This window comes from Gracilinanus agilis, chromosome 5, assembly GCF_016433145.1.
Source record: "Gracilinanus agilis isolate LMUSP501 chromosome 5, AgileGrace, whole genome shotgun sequence".
NCBI lineage: Eukaryota > Metazoa > Chordata > Mammalia > Didelphimorphia > Didelphidae > Gracilinanus > Gracilinanus agilis.
The window spans coordinates 234,568,752-234,587,742 of NC_058134.1; the positions used below are offsets into that span (position 1 = coordinate 234,568,752).

General features: G+C 38.3%; 1 protein-coding gene across 1 annotated transcript in view; it reads right to left on the reverse strand.

Annotated features, from left to right (window-relative positions):
- The window catches only part of CFAP54 (cilia and flagella associated protein 54), a 376,749-nt gene that overhangs the window by 167,403 nt on the left and 190,355 nt on the right, over positions 1–18,991 (reverse strand). Inside the window, exons 40-42 of the mRNA XM_044679160.1 lie at positions 6,302–6,454; positions 1,843–2,037; positions 232–319 (exon numbers count right to left, since the gene is read on the reverse strand). Of these exons, the coding sequence (XP_044535095.1) occupies positions 232–319; positions 1,843–2,037; positions 6,302–6,454 (436 nt within the window). The remainder of the gene's footprint in view (positions 1–231; positions 320–1,842; positions 2,038–6,301; positions 6,455–18,991) is intronic.

The following is an 18,991-nucleotide window of genomic DNA, read 5'->3' on the forward strand; positions in this document are numbered from 1 at the left end:
CATGGGTCAGGGTGGACATGACTGAGGGTGTAGACTCGAAACTACCACACCAATGCAACTACCAACAATTTGGAAATTGGTCTTGTTCAAGGACACATGACAAAACTAGTGGAAACGCGCATCGGCCAAGGGTGGGGGGGGGCGCGGGGGGGGGTTGAAGGGGAAAGGGGAGCATGAATCATGTAACCATGTTAAAAATGAATATTAATAAATGTTAAAAAAAAAATTCACCTTCTGTTTTCTGCATAGATGTGAAGATTTCCAAGCTCATGTAGTGCCTGTATCTTGAGATCTGTTTGATTGCTGATTTCAAGAATATCTGGGAATTATTTTCAAAACATAAGACAGATGTCAGTGCCTGAAAAATAACTGACTACAAACTGTTATGCAAGAATATTTTTGAAAAGCCTTTACAATTCCTTTACTTATTTCAGCAATTGGAAGATTCTTCATTCTTTTAATCTAAATAATTGATCTTGATTTAATCCCATTTAACTTAAACCCCTTTCTCTTGATTTGGGGGATTTTGTTATACACTTGTTATACACTAATCAAAACCAAGTGTTCCTTCAGCTTATCTCCCAGATTTTTTACTTCTCTCACATAGGCTTATACCCAGATTGAGAGAAAAGCACTTGATTGTCATCAGGGGCCCCTGGAGCTGCAGACCAAAAGCACTTCACAATCTGTACAAAGAACCCATAGAGGAAAGTGAGAAAGAAGGGGCCTCTGGGATACCAGCCAGCCATAGATGGCAACTGTCTAGTCTCCTTAAAGTTTCTCCTTTTGGTGTATGCCAATGGAAAGCATCTTCTAAATGTGGAATGGGGACAGTGGAGAATGGGATACAAGAAGACCATTCTACTATCTCTTCCATAAACCCACACAGGCAATGTAGGGCAGGTTAATGTTACATCAGTTCACTTCCTTTGCTAAGAAGAGACTCACCCCCAACAGGAATGCATCATAAACCAGGCTTCCAATAAAAGCTAATAATATTAGCTAGGATACTTTAAGGTTTACAAATCACTTTAGAGATATCTCATTTAATCCTCATGACAACCATGGAAAGTAGCAGTTCTTGTTATCCCCATTTTAAAGATGAGGAAGTTGAGCTAGGTGGCTCAGTGGAAAAAGAGGCAAGGATGGAAATGGGAGATTCTGGGTTCAAATCTGAACTCCAACACTTCCTAGTTGTGTGACCTTGGGCAAATCACTTTACTCCCATTGCCTACCCCTTACGACTCTTCTGCCTTGGAACCAATACTTAGTATTGATTCTAAGACAGAAGGTAAGGCTTTAAAAATAAAAATAAGATAAAAACAAAGAAATCAAGACAGGTAGGAGTCAAAAGGCTCGCCTAGAGTCACATAGCTATTAAGTTTCTGAGTTGTTCAGTCTTTATTCACTCTTCATAATCCAAGGGGTTTTTCTTGGCAAAGATACTAGAACAGTTTACCATTTCCTTCTCCACTGTATCCCCATTTTACAAATGAGAAACTGTGACAAATAAAGGCTAAAAGATATGCCCAGACTCACAAGCTAGTAAGTATCTAAAGTGGGATTTGAACTTAGATTTTCTTGACTCTAGGCCCAGCACTATATCCATAGCCACCTAGCTGCCTAAAGTCTTCCATACCATCTGAAATTCTATTTGTTTTCCCAATAGATTCAGGAACTAGTTTCCCAAGCCCACAGGGTTCCCAAACTGATTTAATTCAATGGCATTTCACAACATACAAACAGTCCTTCTTCCAAAGTGAATGGTCCAAGGTGAAATGAAATTTGACAAGTAATACTGATAACCCCCTTAGCCAGAAATGGGTCTTGGGGAGATCTTACCAATCGTTTTCTCATAAGAAGTGATAACAAGTTGAAATTGGAAAGGAGAAAGTTTCGTGCTCTGTACTGTAACAGAAGCACTGAACTTTTCATTAAAAAGATCAGGGGGTGTAGGCAAATATATTTCATCAGTTCCAAGGCTAAATTCCACTTTTCCATACATAAATTTGGGATTGTTTATTCCTCCACGGGTTTCTAAATGGACAAAAGGAGAGATAAAAGAATAGTTTTGCTTACATTCATGATTAAGCTGCTGCTTTCTTGTGCTTTTTAAAATTTTTCCATTTCAAAAAATTATTGCATCAAGAACAAATAAACAAATAAAACCCAAACCAAACCAAAGATACAAGAAGATCATTATCTAGGCTCTCATGGGTAACCCAGTCAAAAAAATCTGAAAATATTTAAAAAACAGAATAGAAATGCCAGCTTCAAAAACATTTTTTTTCCAAAAGGTAAAGCCATTACCAAAAGGTAATTTTCCAAAAAATGATAATACAAATTGAGATTCAAAACTGACCTCAGACACTTCCCAGGAGTGTGACCCTTACCACTCATGCCTTGGAACCAATACACAGTACTGATTCTAAGACAGAAGGGTAAGGATTTAAAAAAAAAATTCATAGTAACATCTAAAGAAGAAAATTAAATGAAGAATGTATAGGGAAAGCTTAATAATTTTGAAAAATGTGACTGTTTCCGTTCTCTGTCTTAGATGTTACTTTATTTAAAACTACAGAATGGAATTTCCACTACTATTTCTATTCTTATCCCTAGGACCTGGCCCAATGATTTGCATATCAAGATGCTTAAATATTTTTTCATTCATTCATTAATCCATTCATTCACTCATTCAAAACCAGTTGAAAGGAAACTAGTAACCAGTCTTCTAAATGATTAACCATCATTTCAGATTCCAGCAGGTTCCATAGTCCTTTCTGGATCCACTTTCTCTGGGAAATGATCTCCCATTTACCCTGTATTTATCCTGTATGTTGAAAGCTGTTTGCATATTGTGTCCCTCATTAGAAAGTGAGCTCCTTAGCTGTGGTGACCTTGTTGCTAGTTTTTTGCCTTTCATTTTATTCCCAGTGTTTATTAGCACAGGGCTACATACACAGTAAATGCTTAATCAAAGCTTGTTGACTTGACATGTAGAGAGAGAATAGGAGCAAGAAATACCTTGCAGAAGCTCTGGGGAGAAAAGAAAGATGGAGAGAGGTAGAGATGGGGATTGGATAAAAAGGCAGAGAGATTTATCTCTCCTGGAGAAAAGAAAATTCATGACAAGCAGAGGAAAAAGGTCCTTTAAGAGAAATAAACAAAAAGCAGCTGAGGAAGCAGTTGATGAAGGTTAATAAAGTGATCACAGGATTTAGAATTAAAAGCCAGAAGAGACCTTCAAGATCAGTCAGGTCTCTCAACTCTCATGCCCAATTCAATAGTCAAAACAAATTGAGAAGGGGGCAGCTGGGTAGCTCAGTGGATTGAGAGTCAGGCCTAGAGACAGGAGGTCCTAGGTTGAAATCTGGCCTCAGACACTTCCCAGCTGTGTGACCCTGGGCAGGTCACTTGACCCCCATTGCCCACCCTTACCACTCTTCCACCTAGGAGCCAATACACAGAAGTTTAAGGGTTTAAAAATGTAAAAAAAAAAAAAAATTGAGGCCAAAGGGCAAATGGCTTGCCCAAGATCAGAGAGGCAGCTAAGCAAAAGACTAGATTCAAACCTACGTCTCCTGATTCTTGATATAGTGGTGGTAGTGTTCAATCATTTCAGTCATGCCAAACTCTTTGTGACCCCATCTGGAGTTTTCTTGGCAAAGATACTGGAGTGGTTTGCCATTGCCTTATCCAGCTCATTTTGCAGATGAGGAAACTGAAGCAAATAAGATGAAGTGAGTTGCCCAGGATCACACAACTAAGTGTATGAAGCCAGATTTGAACTCAGGAAAAGGAGTCTTCCTGACTCTAGACCTGACACTCTACCCACTGCACCACCTAGATATAGTGATCTGGCCATCATACCAAGGGCGACCTGAAAAGTCTCAAGCCTGAAATTTGAGGATAAATTATTGGGAGGGTTTTGGAACCAAGATTCAGAGCATAAATTAGCTTCTAAATGCACAAAAATGCAATTACAGGAAGTTACACATACATATATTGGGAATTCTTCAAAAAGAAGTAAAGAAATAAGATTTTTTCATTTGTAGTGATATGAATTTGCTTTTAATGATGAGATTTAAAAAAAAAAACATCATTGCCAACTGTGTTAGTATTAGCTCTAAAACAGAAAAGCAGTGGAGACTAGGCAATTAGGGCAAAATGTCTTGCCCAGGGTAACACAGGAAGTGTCAGAGGTCAGATTTGAACCCAGATCCTACAAACTCCAGGCTGGTGAACTATATCCACTTACCTAGCTGTTCCAATGATGAGATTTTTTTTACATAAAATGGCATGGAAATCAGTGGTCATAAATCTGTGTTTTAATTTAGAATAAAGACCTACCATCTTGAATATCAGGGAAAGCCCACATGATCTTTTTCCATCTCTATCTGATAATGCCCTTCTGATTTGGAGGGATTTGAACTAAATTCTGGTAATGCAGGCTCAGGGAAGCTTGGTTGACAGAAAGTCAAATTCAGTATCAGGAAGACCTAGGTTCAGGTCTGTCTCTAACATATAATGGTTCTTTGATCCTAGACAAGACACCAGTCAGTGTGTTAAACCACTGTCTTGAGACAGAAATAACAGAGAAGGAGCTGACCTAAATTGGTGTAGGAGTTTCCTATACCAAATAAATCACTTGTCAGATGCAGAGGGAAAGTGCTAAGCAAAGCTCATGAAGTGATGGTTAGTTTTGTGACAAGAAATCAAAATGGCAACTGACCAGTTCCAATTTCTGTACCCTAATACCTATAAAAATAGGCCATGTTTTCAAGAGACCAATACAGTAACAATCTACAACAAATGAGCACTCCAACTTCTTCCTGAATCAACTCAATAATTCTCTTGGGTTTTTTACCTGAAAATCTGGAAATCTGCCTCAGGCTTCTTCCTTGCTGTTAAGACCAACACAGGTAAAATGAGTGATTTTTACTGTGTCCAATAGCTATGTATATGAAATATGGTTGCAGAAAGGGACACTAACTTTTTGACAATGGCAGCAATATGGAAGACAGTTATTGGAGCTTTGGTAGTGGTTGGGGAGATTTCTTCTCTGTTAGAGTTCCTGAGATTTGAGTCAATTTCATATACATAAAAAGTCTATAGTGTGAAATGATAGGCCAGAAGAATTATACCATTGTCCATTGTTGGTCATTAAGAACCTGGCTTAAGATGAGAAAACAGGATCAGAGGTTAAAACAAACTCTTGATGGATAATAAAATTTCCTCTCCTTATTAGAATCATAAGTCATCAGCTGAATAAAGAATTAATGAAGAGAGCAGCAGCGAGGTGGCTTAGTGGATGGAGAGACAGGCCTAGAGTTAGAAGGTCCTGGGTTCAAATATGACATCAGATACTTCCTAAATAGGTGACAAGGGGAATCCTCATTTTTAATTTAATCCCCATTGCCTAGTACTTACCAATCTTCTGCCTTAGAACATACACAGGATTCATTCTAAGACAGAAGATAAGGATTTTTTTTTTTAAAGAAAAAACTAAATCCAAGATAATGATAACAACATTTTTGCTATGGAGAAAAGGAAAACACCAAGTCATTGTTTTAGATCTTGTAGGAAAATTTAAAGACTTTAAAACAACCATTTTCCTGAATACTCCTCAGGAGGCTGAAAGGACATAATGGATTCAAAGTGTTTTCAGTTCATAAATGGCAAGTTCATTTTCAATTACTTGCTGTGAGGGTGAGAAAGAAGACAGACAGAATCAACCAGTCAATGAATCAATCAGCAAATATTAACTGGAGGTCCTATTCTGAGCAAAGCTATGTGCTATAGAAGACAAAAGTTTGGTGAAGAAAGTGTAAGGTTTGGTGAATAAGGAAGGCAAGGAATGACAAGAAAAATGAATGGTCGAATATAGAAGGCGGCAAGTAGATTAGTGATAAGAGAGACAGAGGAGAGGGGAGGATAGAGAAAAAGAGAAGGTGAGAGGAAGAAAGAGAAAAAGAAGGAGGTGGAGAGAAGACAAAGGAAGAGGAGGTGACTTGGAGGGAGAGAGGAAAGGCGGAAAAGAGGGAAGGAAGGAGACCAGAGAAAAAGAGGGAGGGGAAAGAGAAAGAGAGAGAGAGAGAAGACAGGAGAGAGAAATGAAGACAGAGAAACAACAGGGACATACAGAAGGTGATAGTCAGGAAGGGAATGGGAAGAAGGCACAGGCAAGAGGAAGACAAGACAGACAAAGGAGAATGGCTGGCCAGTGTAACCACCAAAGTGTTGTCACATATAGTTGATGGTTCAGTGACAATCACTCTGAGTACTCTGATCAATACTTTACCTTGTGTGTGGGCCAGTAACAAAGAGAGCAATTTTCTGCTATATCTCAGTGATCTGCTGTGGTACTTAGATTTCGTCAAGGTTTCTCTAAAGATCTTCAAAGTTTCTTTCACATTCAGGGGCACAGACACTATTCTACTTGCAATGTACACCTCTAAAAGGAAAACAGAGTATTACTAGACAGAAAGCATATTGCCAGGCTATTATCAGCCACTTCTATTTAACAGAATAGATTTTTTTTTCCTTCCCCAAACCAATACTTTCTCCTCAGATCATCAATAATTGTTTCAACAATATTCAGCAGTAAAACTACTTTGGTAGGTTTTTTTAAGTTACTTTTAAAAAATTAGAAAATTATTTTGATTCTTGTGAAATGTAAATAAGCTCAGACTTCAACAATTTTCTTTATGAAGTCTACTATTCCCCCTTTCTCTAATCATCAGAGATGAAACTTTTTTTTTTTTAACTCAGATAATCTTTTCAAAGCAAGGGAGCCTTAGGGAAGGGAATATAGGAAGAGACAAAGAAACTTTGTAGACTGACAAATGTTTCTCAAGGAAGAAAAATGGGGACTCTTGGCAGATCAAGAATCCAGAAGAAAACAAGGTCAAGAGTATGATGGAACCGAGAGTTGTATAAATAACCAAGGGTATAGAAAAGGATTTGAGAACAAATTTTAAGAGAAGAGTAGTAAGAAGCCTTTGATGAGTGAGGAGAAATGCTAGAAATTGGAGGACAATGAGGGGGAAATCTATTTTATATTGATGCTCTTCCAAGATATCTCCATGCCTCATTGGAATTAAGATTCCCCACCTTCATGATTCTGTGTTGTGAGAGGTGAGCATTCACCTTATTTTGCCTGGGTTCAAAGCAGGGGTGTGCAGGAGCCTGGTTTCTGGTAGCTGGGTATCAAATATTTAAATATTCACCTGTGAGCATTTATACTTCAGAAAATGGCAAATGCTATAAATCAAGGTTTGATTTATTGTTTTGTTGATTGTTTAAACGTGAAAAGGAATTTTTTATTTCCTTTGTCTATTTTAAATTAATCAATCAGGAACTTGAAGTCCTCCTACTTAACACAGAAAGTCACTAACAAAAAAGTTCACACCTACTTAGTCATTAACAGTTAGTCCTAAAAGATCACAAGCACACTACTCCCTTGCCCCCAGGCAGTACTAGGCAAATTGAAAGACTTTGGTTGGCTCCTGAGATGTGATAGACCAGCCCACAGTGAAGGGAAGGAAAAACCAGAGAGACAGTAATGACTTGGAGAAAATTGCTTATAAAAGCCAGCTGAGAGCATTCTGATTCACTTCTGCTGCCATGGTGGCTCTTGATGAGGGAGGACTTCTGCACTAGTGTCTCTGCATTTCATTCTGCTGCCTTGGTGGCTGTTGCTGAAAGAGGGATTCCTCTGCATGGCACTTCTGCATTAGAGATTCTGTGTTGGTGGCTTGAGGAGTTTGGCTTCAGTAATTCTCTTGAGGTGAGGAGACCCTAGCTGGAGACACTGGATCTTCGGCTTTTCTCCTTTCTTTGATGGAATGGTTTCTTTTTTGAGGCACTCGGATCTGGACTTAGTTAATTTAGCTAGGCAATATTTTCTGCCTCCTTCCTACATTTCCCTCTTTACTATCTCTACCCTGCTGTAATGAAGCTACTAAAGCTACTAACATCCTCGTGACTTAAAAGTTAATTTTATAAACAGCGACCACAACAATTCTTTTTATTTTTTTACCATTATTATTTTTGTCGAACCAATTTAAATTATTACATAGATCAGAAGCATCAAATGCTCTCCCAATGGAGTAAAACAGATTAGAATGTAACAGAAATATTTAACAAAATAAAAATGCAACAGAATATAGATAATATTAATATAGAGTTTTCTAATTTGAAGACAGTAAGGATCCTTATGTTCAGTTTAGTGGGCCCCCTTTCGGTTTGAGTTTGAGACTACTGCTATAAGACATAAGAAAGTGATAGACAAAATATTAATAATGCAGGCTAAACTTAAAAGTGTGACTCTGACACTTCCTAGCTGGGTGATGCTGGATAAATCACTTAACCCCAGTTGCCTAGCTTTACTACTCTTCTGCCTTGGAACCCATACTTAATAACAGTTCTAAGACAGAAAATAAAGTTGTTTTTGTCTTTTTTTTAAGTGCATTCATTTGAGGAGCAGGGAGATAACTACTGAATGTTTCTCTCCTGATTCTAAGGAAGATACATTTTGATTTACCAAGGCACTTGGAAGACTTTGTGGAACCCTTTTGTACTGGATATTATACATTAAATCACAGTTAGAACAAAAGAAGATGGTTAGAGTCCAGGTGGTTATTTTAGAAAACTTAATATCTCACACAGTAGAACTAATCCTCCAGGAGACTGACTATTCCAAAGGCATGTCTATATGCAAAAACTATTCCAAAGTCATAGATATTCTTCACAATTTGAATTGAGGTCAATAAGAAATATTCCTATGCTTTTCACTGTACCAATGTGGAAAATGAAGTTTAAATGCCAGAGACTCCTAAGAGACTAGATCACAAAGAAATAAGAAGTGAGTGATTTGGGGCACTTAGCAACATCCAAGCTACATCCAAAATACTTGTACATGTCAATCTGAAATGGACAAAGGAACTAATGAAACATACTGGCCAAAAGAGGGAATTTTCAACACAGTAGATAACTAAAACTTACCAAAGCAAGTAAATATTATTGGGTTCCAAAGGCAAGAAAATGATTCCAGGCATAAACTAAAGTACTTCTGAAAAAAAAAAGCTTATTCCTTAATCTTCCAGGGAAGTTCCGGGTAGAGGCTGAAGGAGGAGAGCCACCACATTTTCCAAATCAAAAAATGGGCAGGCATGATCTTGCCCAGATTTTAATTTTCAAATTTATCTATGAGAAGTCTTACAAATTACAAACTGGGAATCACATTTAGTTATGATACATTTAACCAATCACCTTTATTAGAAAATTTAAGTTGCATGGAAATACAAAATTCAGCAAAAATGTATATTAATTAAAACTATATTTACATTATCATATTCATCATTTAGCTTAAATTTGAAAAAGCTTGCTTCGTTCAAACTTATTGGAAAAACTTTTGCTGGTTCTTGAGTTGTTTACGTCTCTTAATTTTTTCCAGCCATCTCTTAACAAATCTCTGAAAAATTCATTTGGATTTTCAAGAGGCATTTTATAGTTTCAGTGATGATTGTTGGCTTTTCCAATCTCCCCAAGCTGTTAATCAATGAAAATGACCTCTACTCAGCTGTGAGAAGATAAATTCTTCCATCTCCTTCCTTATGCTTGGAATACAAATGAAAAAGTCCTTAAAACGTTCAACAATCTTTTTCTTCTTTTTTTAGACTTGGACTCTTTCTCTCATCCAAGCCACAAAGTATAGTAACTATTCATGGACCCATGCCTGGAATGCTCATTTCCCTCCATCTCTTGACATCCATCCCTGACCTTTTTTATTCTACTCAAAGTCTGACTTTTACAGGAAGATTCCCATCTCAGGTTGGAATGAGAATAATCCTGGGAAGTATGAAGAACTGGTGAGAGCAAGGGAGACCCTAATTACCACCATGAGGCAACACTTTAGTAGACCCAGGGCATGGACAAAATTTGAGGGGCTATGGCAGAAAGCTGGGGAAACACTTTCAAAATACATGGACAAACTTATTGACATGGGAGAACATTATTTATCCCTTGACATTATAATAGACAAGGACATCAAGAAATTGTGTGGGCAATTTGTAAAGAACTCTTATAAGGTGATCAGGCATTATTTCCAAAAAATTGTCCTGAATAGCCAGAAATGTCCCCGGAAGACATCAGAAGGGTTGCCACATATATTTTTCAAGTAAACTGTGATGAGAAAGAGAACGATACCCTTGATCTGGTAGAAGACCTAAAGATAGAGATAAGGGATCTCAAAATGGAAATTAACAGACTGGACAAAAAAAAAAAAGTTGTGATTGTAACAATGAAAGAATTCAGGCAGCCCAGACAGGTCTTTACCCAGCAAAGGAATTATAGCAATAGAGGTCCACAATGTTACTTTTGTGGAAATTTTGGGCATTACATGATCCTGGGCAAGACAGAATGGTGGATTTTATAGGGGAAATAGAAACTATTATAGTGGAAATCAGTTTTCTGATGGGGGGTACAAAATCTGTTATCAGGGTTATAGAGGAAATGGGTTCCCTGATAGGTTTCAGTTTCCATATCAAGATAGAAGACCCAGTTAGCCAGTGACTATCAAGGCAGATTCTATCAAGGGTCCCAAGCAAAAGATATGACAGCTATGCAAAGTTACATTAAGAAAGGTATTAGACCCAAGTACTCTCAGGTGGTCAGTAGCAACATTCCAAAGGCAGACACACTTAAGGGAGCATATGGGGGAAGTGCCTTATGAACTTTTTCCCGGGGAAATGAACTGGGTAATGATACTACTATGGAGATGGCAAAATAGAACATAGATATTGAAGAAGAAATAGATATAAGAGAAGAAATACAAAGTGAATTAAATGAATTATAGAATGTAGGACAGGAAGATGAGTTTAGATTTCCTGATCCAGCTATTCTGACTCCCATTGTCCTGGTCCATACCCTACCTTGAAGCACAGAACCCTGTCACCTTAAAAGTGGGAAATGCACTGTATGACTATTCTGGACATCAAAGCCTCTATATCTGTGTTAAAGAAGTCACTTGATAGGTTGTGTGATAGTGTGGGATCTATGTAGATTGTAGGAATCTCAGGGGAACCATTAGAAGTGAAGAAGTTACCACTTTCTATGGTGTCCCTCAGTCCCTTGAGCATAGAACATTCCTTCCTGCTTATGCCAAATTCACCAGAGAATCTTCTGGGAAGAGATCTGCTGTGCAAACTTAGGGCTACCATCCTATGCACATCAGAAGGGGACATTTCATTAGAACTGCCAGAAAAACCTCTGGACCTTTTTCCAATATTGTTTTTAGATGGCCCAGAAGCTGCGGTAGAGAAGTCATAGATATATGAGATTTCCATTGACATTCGAGAAGGGCTATGGTCTACATCATCTACAGACATAGGCCTACTGAAGTCAGTGGTGCCAGTCCAGATCCAAACCAAGGAAGGTCCAGCTCCATGTATCCCATAGTACTCACTGTGAAAAGAGGCTATAGAAGGAATAACACCTGTCATCGAGTCTTTAATCAAACAAAAGATCATAGTACCCTGCATGTCCAAATATAACACCCCAATCTTACCAGTCAAAAAGCCAAAATTTGATGAAAATGGCAAACCAATCTATTGGTTTGTACAAGATCTGAGGGCCATAAATAACCATTTGGTAAATCAGCATGCAGTAGTACCAAATCCAGCCACAATAATATCGATTCCCAGCAATGCAAAATTTTTCATGGTCGTAGATCCCTGTTCTTCATTTTTTTCCATCTCTATCCATGAGGATTCTCAAAAAATATTTGCTTTCACCTGGAATGGTATTCAATACTCCTGGAGATGTTTGCCCAAAGGATTATGTGAAAGTTCTTTGATCTTCTCCCAAATTTTAACTGAGGACCTGGCTAATATACACTTTAAAGAAAGCAGGCCGATTTATTTTGTTGATGATCTCAAGCTAGTCTCACCATCAGCCAAAGCATGCCATTCTCTTGACACTGGCTCTGGGCATACCAGATTACAAAAAGCCATTCATTCTGTATGTCCATGAGAGAAACGGTGTGGCCTCTGGGTTTACCCAGAGTTTTGGGTCCAGTGCAAAAACCTATTGCATATTATTCTGGGCAACTGGATCCAACAGCTACGGGGGTGACACCATGTCTGAGAGGTGTGGCAGCAACAGCTCTGTTAGTGATGAAGGTTGCAGATTTAGCTCCGGGGAATCTCCTTACCATCATGTGTCTGCATGAAATTGAAGCTCTTTTGTTAAGGCATAAGACTCAACCCTTTGTAGACCAGAGGCTGGCTAGATATGAGCTAATGTTTTTAGAGAGTGAGAACATCACTCTGAAAAGATGTGGGGACTTGAACCCTGCTACGTTGTTACCAGACCTTCTGGAGAGCAGCTGCATGAGTGTGCTAAAGTGGTCCAAATAAGAAATGAGAAACCAAGGGACAATCTCTCTGATACACCCCTAGAGAATCCGGACTTTATTCTTTTCATGGATGGATCCTACTTTATGAGAGATGGGGTATGGTACACAGGAAGAGCAGTGGTAAGAGAGTTTGAGACACTGTGGGTAGCAGCTCTACCATTCAATCTCAGTGCCTAGGCTGCAGAGCTCATGACAATCAAGCAAGCTTGAGTATCATGGCCAAGAACAAGAGTGTAACAATTTACACCAATTCTAAATATGCATATGGGATCTGTCACTAAGTTGAGAGTGTATCGTTGCAAAAAGGCTTCTTAACATCCTCTGGAAAAACAGTTGCCAATGCACAAATTATAAGTGAACTGCTAGCAGCTTTATAACTACCAAAGCAGATAGTGATTATGTATTGCAGAGGACATACCAAAAACACAGATTCTGTTGCATGGGGGGACAACAGAGTCGATGCAACTGCTAAATTTGCAGCAACTGGTGAACCTGAACTATGCTTAAATCTAGCCCTGATAACTCCACAAGATCTGGTTACAGCATACAATGAGAAAGAGGTGCTAAAATGGAAGCAGAATTTCAAGGCAGAGAACAAAAATGGCATCTGGATGACTTCATATGGAAAACCAATAATGCCAAGAGCTTTCTATAGCCAGATCTGTCAAAGCATCAGTAAACAGAGTCATTTTGGGACACAGGGTATGGTTGACACTGTAAAGAAGTCATGGATAGCCCTTGGGATAACAACAATAGCATCTAGGATTTGCTCTTCTTGCCAGATTTGTCAGGAATATAACCAAAGCATATTTAGACAAAAAGCATTTGGAAGCATGCCTATAGCTTTGTCTCCCTTTGAGCATATACAGATTGATTATATCACCATGCCAAAGGCTGGGAACTATAGGTACTGTCTGGTAATAGCAGATCAACTGACGAGATGGCCTGAAGAATTTCCTAGTAATAAGAACAGAACTGATTTTGTTGCTAAGGTGTTATCGAAAGAGATAGTGCCAAGGTTTGGAGTTCCATCTAAGATTGATTCAGACCATGGATCACACTTTACGTATTCAGTTTTGCAACAGATCTATGCAAACTTAGGTATAACACCTAAATTCCATGTTCTGTACCATTCCCAAAGATCTGGTCAGGTAAAACACATGAACCAAGAAGTTAAAACTATAGTTGGGAAACTCTGTGCTGAGACTCATTTGAAATGGCCAGAGATTTTACCACTTGCATTGTATTACATCGGAACCCAGCCCAGAAGTGATTTGCATCTTTCCCCATAGGAGATGCTTTTTGGGCATGCCCCACAACAGACAAAGGATTTCACCCTGTCTTTACCTCCTTGCTATGTAGAGATTTAAATATTGCAGAATACCTCACACAACTGCAGAACAGAATTAAGGAATAAAAGAGCTGGGAATACCAGTTCAGGCTGGATCGATAGATTTTACGTTGCATGACTTACATCCAGGTGACACTGTGTATATTAAAAATTTTACTTGGACTAGTGCCACAGAACCAGCGTGGCTAGAACCTTTTGATATTCTACTCACAACACCTATGGCTGTAAAGGTTGCTGGTAAAGATTCGTGGCTGCATTGCTTGCACGTGAAGAAGATTTCATCAGGAGAAGAGGTTGACATCAGTTGAAGAAGTCTGCAGGTGAAGTTGGTAAAAAGAGGAAAAGAGGACACAACAACACGACAACACAACAACACAAAAAGGACAACTGCGACAACAACACACAGACAATGGACTTACTATGAACACGATTTTTTAAGGACAATGTACTGTTTGAAAAAACACATTATAAGAACAGTGTTACAATCAAAAACACAATCAGGAGGACAAATTTTGCAACATTCTATAAGAGCAACAATCAACAAGAGACACTAACAACATAAATTTGCTACCAGGCTGTAGCAAGAGTAAATAGCACAAACTGCAGACAAACATTCCAAAGATAGAACACTGTGCTTTTCCATGGTTTGCATGAAGGACATGTAGGAATTATACAATAAATACAGTAACAGATAAGTATGAATACTTTAGAAGAGAGGCAAAGTTATCAATATAACACACATACCACATCACATAGAAATATTATGAATTCTAGGTAGCAACATATTATATAGACATATACTAACAATAGTAGATAACCTATTTAACTCATGAGGATTTTACATCCCTTCTACAGTTCCATTTTACTTACAACAGGGAGGAAATTTTAAATTCTTCTAACAGAGTGATTTCTTTTCTGTACATATGTATTTAAGTATGTATATATAAATGTATATGAATATGTATATATATGTATATTTGGACTTTTGTATATTCTTCAATAAGAGTGACTTCTTTTCAATAAATATATTATTTATGTATATTGGTCTCTCTATATAAATATGTATATATTTATGATATTGTGTATATTTGTGTACATAGGTTGTGTACTGAGTTTTGTTTGCATGCTGTTGTGTTGAGTTTAGTTTGCATTAGTTTTAGAATAGGTTTTCTTTTCTGCAAATAGAATAGGAAAAGCTAGCAGTTTCTGTAGCGGTAAGATGGTTTGAAGTTTTTTATCCTTAGGTAAGAATTGGTTTCTATTAGAAAAATTAAAGTTCAAATTGTTGCTACTTTCATAGTATTCATAAGGTAAATTTTGGAGTTTTATTTTTAGATAGGATTTTCCTTTCTGTACTAGTACAGAGAAAAATTGTATTTTATTTGTTCTTTAGATAGGATTTTCCTTTCTGTACTAGTACAGAGAAAAATTGTGTTTTATTTATTTATTGGTGGTAGTTATTGCATTGTTTTGGATTTTGCATTTAGACTTTGTAACTATAATTTGATTTGCATTTTTCAAAGATTTTTCCTTACTTTCTCTTTTTTCTTTTTGTCCCAGAATAGGTAAGTTCAGTCTAGGTATAGAAATAGTTTAGGATAACTTTACAATAGGTTACTTTGGTTGCATTGGATTCATTTGAGAAAACAGGATGTGTTTTTCAATGAATCCCAGGGGGGGATTGTAGAGAATTATTTATTAATTAAGTAAGAGTTCATTAGTAAATAGAGTTAAGTACTATTGATAAGATATATAAGAGAGAGATTTATAAAATCGTTTTTTAAAAATCGGAATGGAATCTTAGAGATGGATTATGGGTAAAAGAGAATTTTCCCAAGATGCTTTGAGAGTCAGTTAATCCAACAGACTTCACTCTTTGGGCTAACCCTGTTCTGAAAGGAGGTCCTAAGAGCTGCTCAGTGAGGTTGGAAAATCTCAATTTTTTCACATCTAAAATTCATCTATCAGGCCAGACAAGTGAAGGAGATTGTTGGGTGCAATACTAGTGCAAGCCCAGCAGGAAAGGCTGTGGAGATTCTAAGCTATATTTTTCATCTAGACAGCAAGGAAAGGAAACTTAACTTATTCCTCTCATGTATAAGTTTATAACTTAGGATAGGATAGTTAGATAAGTATTTTGGGGTTTAGATAAATCTGGAAGAGAGGATAGCCTCAACTCTGTTGAGTGAGAAGGCAATCCTTGCGGATCTGTTTTGGTTGGGTGGTTAGATAAGATTTATTAATTTAGGGACCTATATATTATAAGAATTTCCTTTCTGTCTGTTTCCTTTTGCTATCCTTTCCTTTACTTTTTTTACCCATAATAAAAATATATTTTTATATACTGGCCTGAGCCAGAATTCTTTGGACTGCTCTGAGAAGCCATCTTTCTCAACAGTCTCAACAGGCTGTCCACATAGGACACAATTATTTTTTTTGTTTGTTTTTTGTTTTCTTTTTTTTAAACCCTTAACTTCTGTGTATTGGCTCTAGGTGGAAGAGTGGTAAGGGTGGGCAATGGGGGTCAAGTGACTTGCCTAGGGTCACCCAGATGGGAAGGGTCTGAGGCCGGATTTGAACTTAGGACCTCCCATCTCTAGGCCTGACTCTCAATCCACTGAGCTACCCAGCTGCACCCGACACAAATATTTTTAATACCATACAATACAATAATCTATAAGGGTTAGAAAACCCTTATAATAGGTATACACCCTTTATTTTATAAGAAAGATATCTGAGGCCCCCAGAAGCAAATTAATTTTGACAAAATCACAGAGTAGTAAATGGTAGAGCCTAGACTTAAATCAAGGTCCTTTGATTCCAAATCCACATAGTTAATTGAAATGATGACAGTGCAACAAAGGAGAACAAACTTTGGAAAAGATCCTCTCTCTTCTCTAGATCATGCTATTTATTTTTATTTTTTTTAAATCCTTATCTTCTATCTTAGAATCAAATTCCAAGGCTAAAGAGAAGTGAGGGCTGGGCAGTGGGGATTAAGTGACTTGGCCAGAGTCAAATGGCTAGGAAGTATCTGAAGCAGATTAGAACCCAGGACCTCCTGTCCCTAGACTTAGCTCTCAATCTACTGAGCCACCTAGCTGCCCCTTGGATCATGTTAGTTACAGAATTCCTCACTCCCTTAGTCCCCAACTAGACCTAGACTGATCAGTAGAGAATGTAGGACAGCTTTCTAAGGTCTATAATTCAAATGATTAACCAAGGATCCCTGTTATAATTGCACCAGGTCATAATATTTCTCCAATCTTCTACATTCCCAAATTATCTCCACCATCATCCATCATCTGTTTTATCCAATCTTAGAGGAAGATGTGACCCCCTTCCTTTTCAAGACCGCCTCTTCTCGAGGGCAGCTGGGTAGCTCAGTGGATTGAGACTTGGGTCTAGAGACTGGAGGTTCTAGGTTCAAACCCGGCCTCAGCCACTTCCCAGCTGTGTGACCCTGGGCAAGTCATTTGACCCCCATTGCCCACCCTTACTACTCTTCCACCTATGAGTCAATACACAGAAGTTAAGGATTTTAAAAAATAAGACCACACCCTCTGGAGTGATTTGCCATTATCTTTTCCTGCTCTTTTTATAGAACAGGAAACCGAGGCCAACAAAATTAAGTGACCTATCCAGGGTCACACAGCTACTCAATGTCTGAGGTTGAATTTGAATTCTGGAAGATGAGTCTTCCTGGCTCCAGGCCTGGCACTCTATCCAATGCACCACTGCATTGCCCAGTGTTTGAACATATGTTCAAAGTGTTTCCTGATTTTTTTCCTTTTTTTGTAAATTCCATACTTAAGTGCAAAGCCTTATAGATTTTATCTCCAAAATATTTCTCACATCTCTTTCCTCTTCTCCACTCACATAGCTAATTTGGGCCTTCATTCTCTTTTACCTATATGTAGCCTCTCGACTGGGTTCCCTGTTTTTAGAGTCTTCATCCTCTAATCCAACCTATATATAGCTGCCAAAGGGATCTTTTTAAGGCACAGGTCTGATTATGGGACTCTCCTTTCAAAAAATTTCAGGGACTCCTTAGTGCCTGTGAGACAAAATAGAAATTTCTCGGCCTGGTTTTTAAAGCGTTCTAAAATCTGGCTCCAACCTATATTTCCAAACATTTCCTATGGCTGCCCTTCACTTTGGTTTAGTTCTGGTCACACTGTCCAAACAATTCCACTGGTTTGGAATTCTATCTCCTATGTCTGCTGGGCTTGTGCCCAGATTTCCCTCTACCCCTGGAATATATTTCTTCTACAGCTTCTACAAATGAAAGAATTGGGGGGAGAACCCATTTATTAAATGCTTATTGTGTACACAGCTTGGTGCTAAGTGCTAGAAACACAAAGGGAAAAGCAAAGAAGGTCCTGGCTGGAGATATGTGCAGTGGATTCTTGCTAAAAACCACGTTTAACAAAGCAGCTCCTAATCAGTCCCTGGTTGGGAATGGGAAGATAGAGAGCCACTTAGCCAGGAAGAACTGCACATTGTGTAGCCTTTAGGAAAAGCGAGGCAATCAACAAAGGATTCAAACAAACCAGAGCATTCTTGGCAAAATGGCTTCCTCATGGCCACATTTCTATCAGGAGGGAACAGGTCAGTCTCAGCTGGCATCATCACACTACAGCAGGTGCAGCAAACAACAAGTATGTTGTTGGAAAAGTGTCTCTATATAATGGGAGTCCTCTGTGTGTGTGCATGATGTATCTCCAGGTGAGCCAACCACAGCTTTTTCTCCTACATTCACACACATGAAACTCGGAAGGAGACACACAGACAATTTTACTCTCACAAAATCTCAGAAGGAGACACACAGACAAGTTTACTCAGAAACAGTCTGAAAAGGAGACACACAGACATGTTTATTCACACACACAGTCTCAGGAGACACACACAAGTTAACTCACACACAGTGTCAGGAGACAAACAGACAAGTTTACTCATACACAGTGTCAGGAGACAAACAGACAAGTTTACTCACACACAATCTCAGAAGGAGACACAGAAAAGTTTACTGTCTGTCACACAGAGTCAGAAGGAGACACACAGATGAGTTTACACTAACACATGGTCAGAAGGAGACACACAGACAAGTTTCCTCACACACAGTCTCAGGAGACACACAATCTCAGAAAGAGACAGACAGGTTTATTCACACATAGTTTTGGTGGACACACAAGAAAAGTTTACTGAAACAGTCTCAGAAG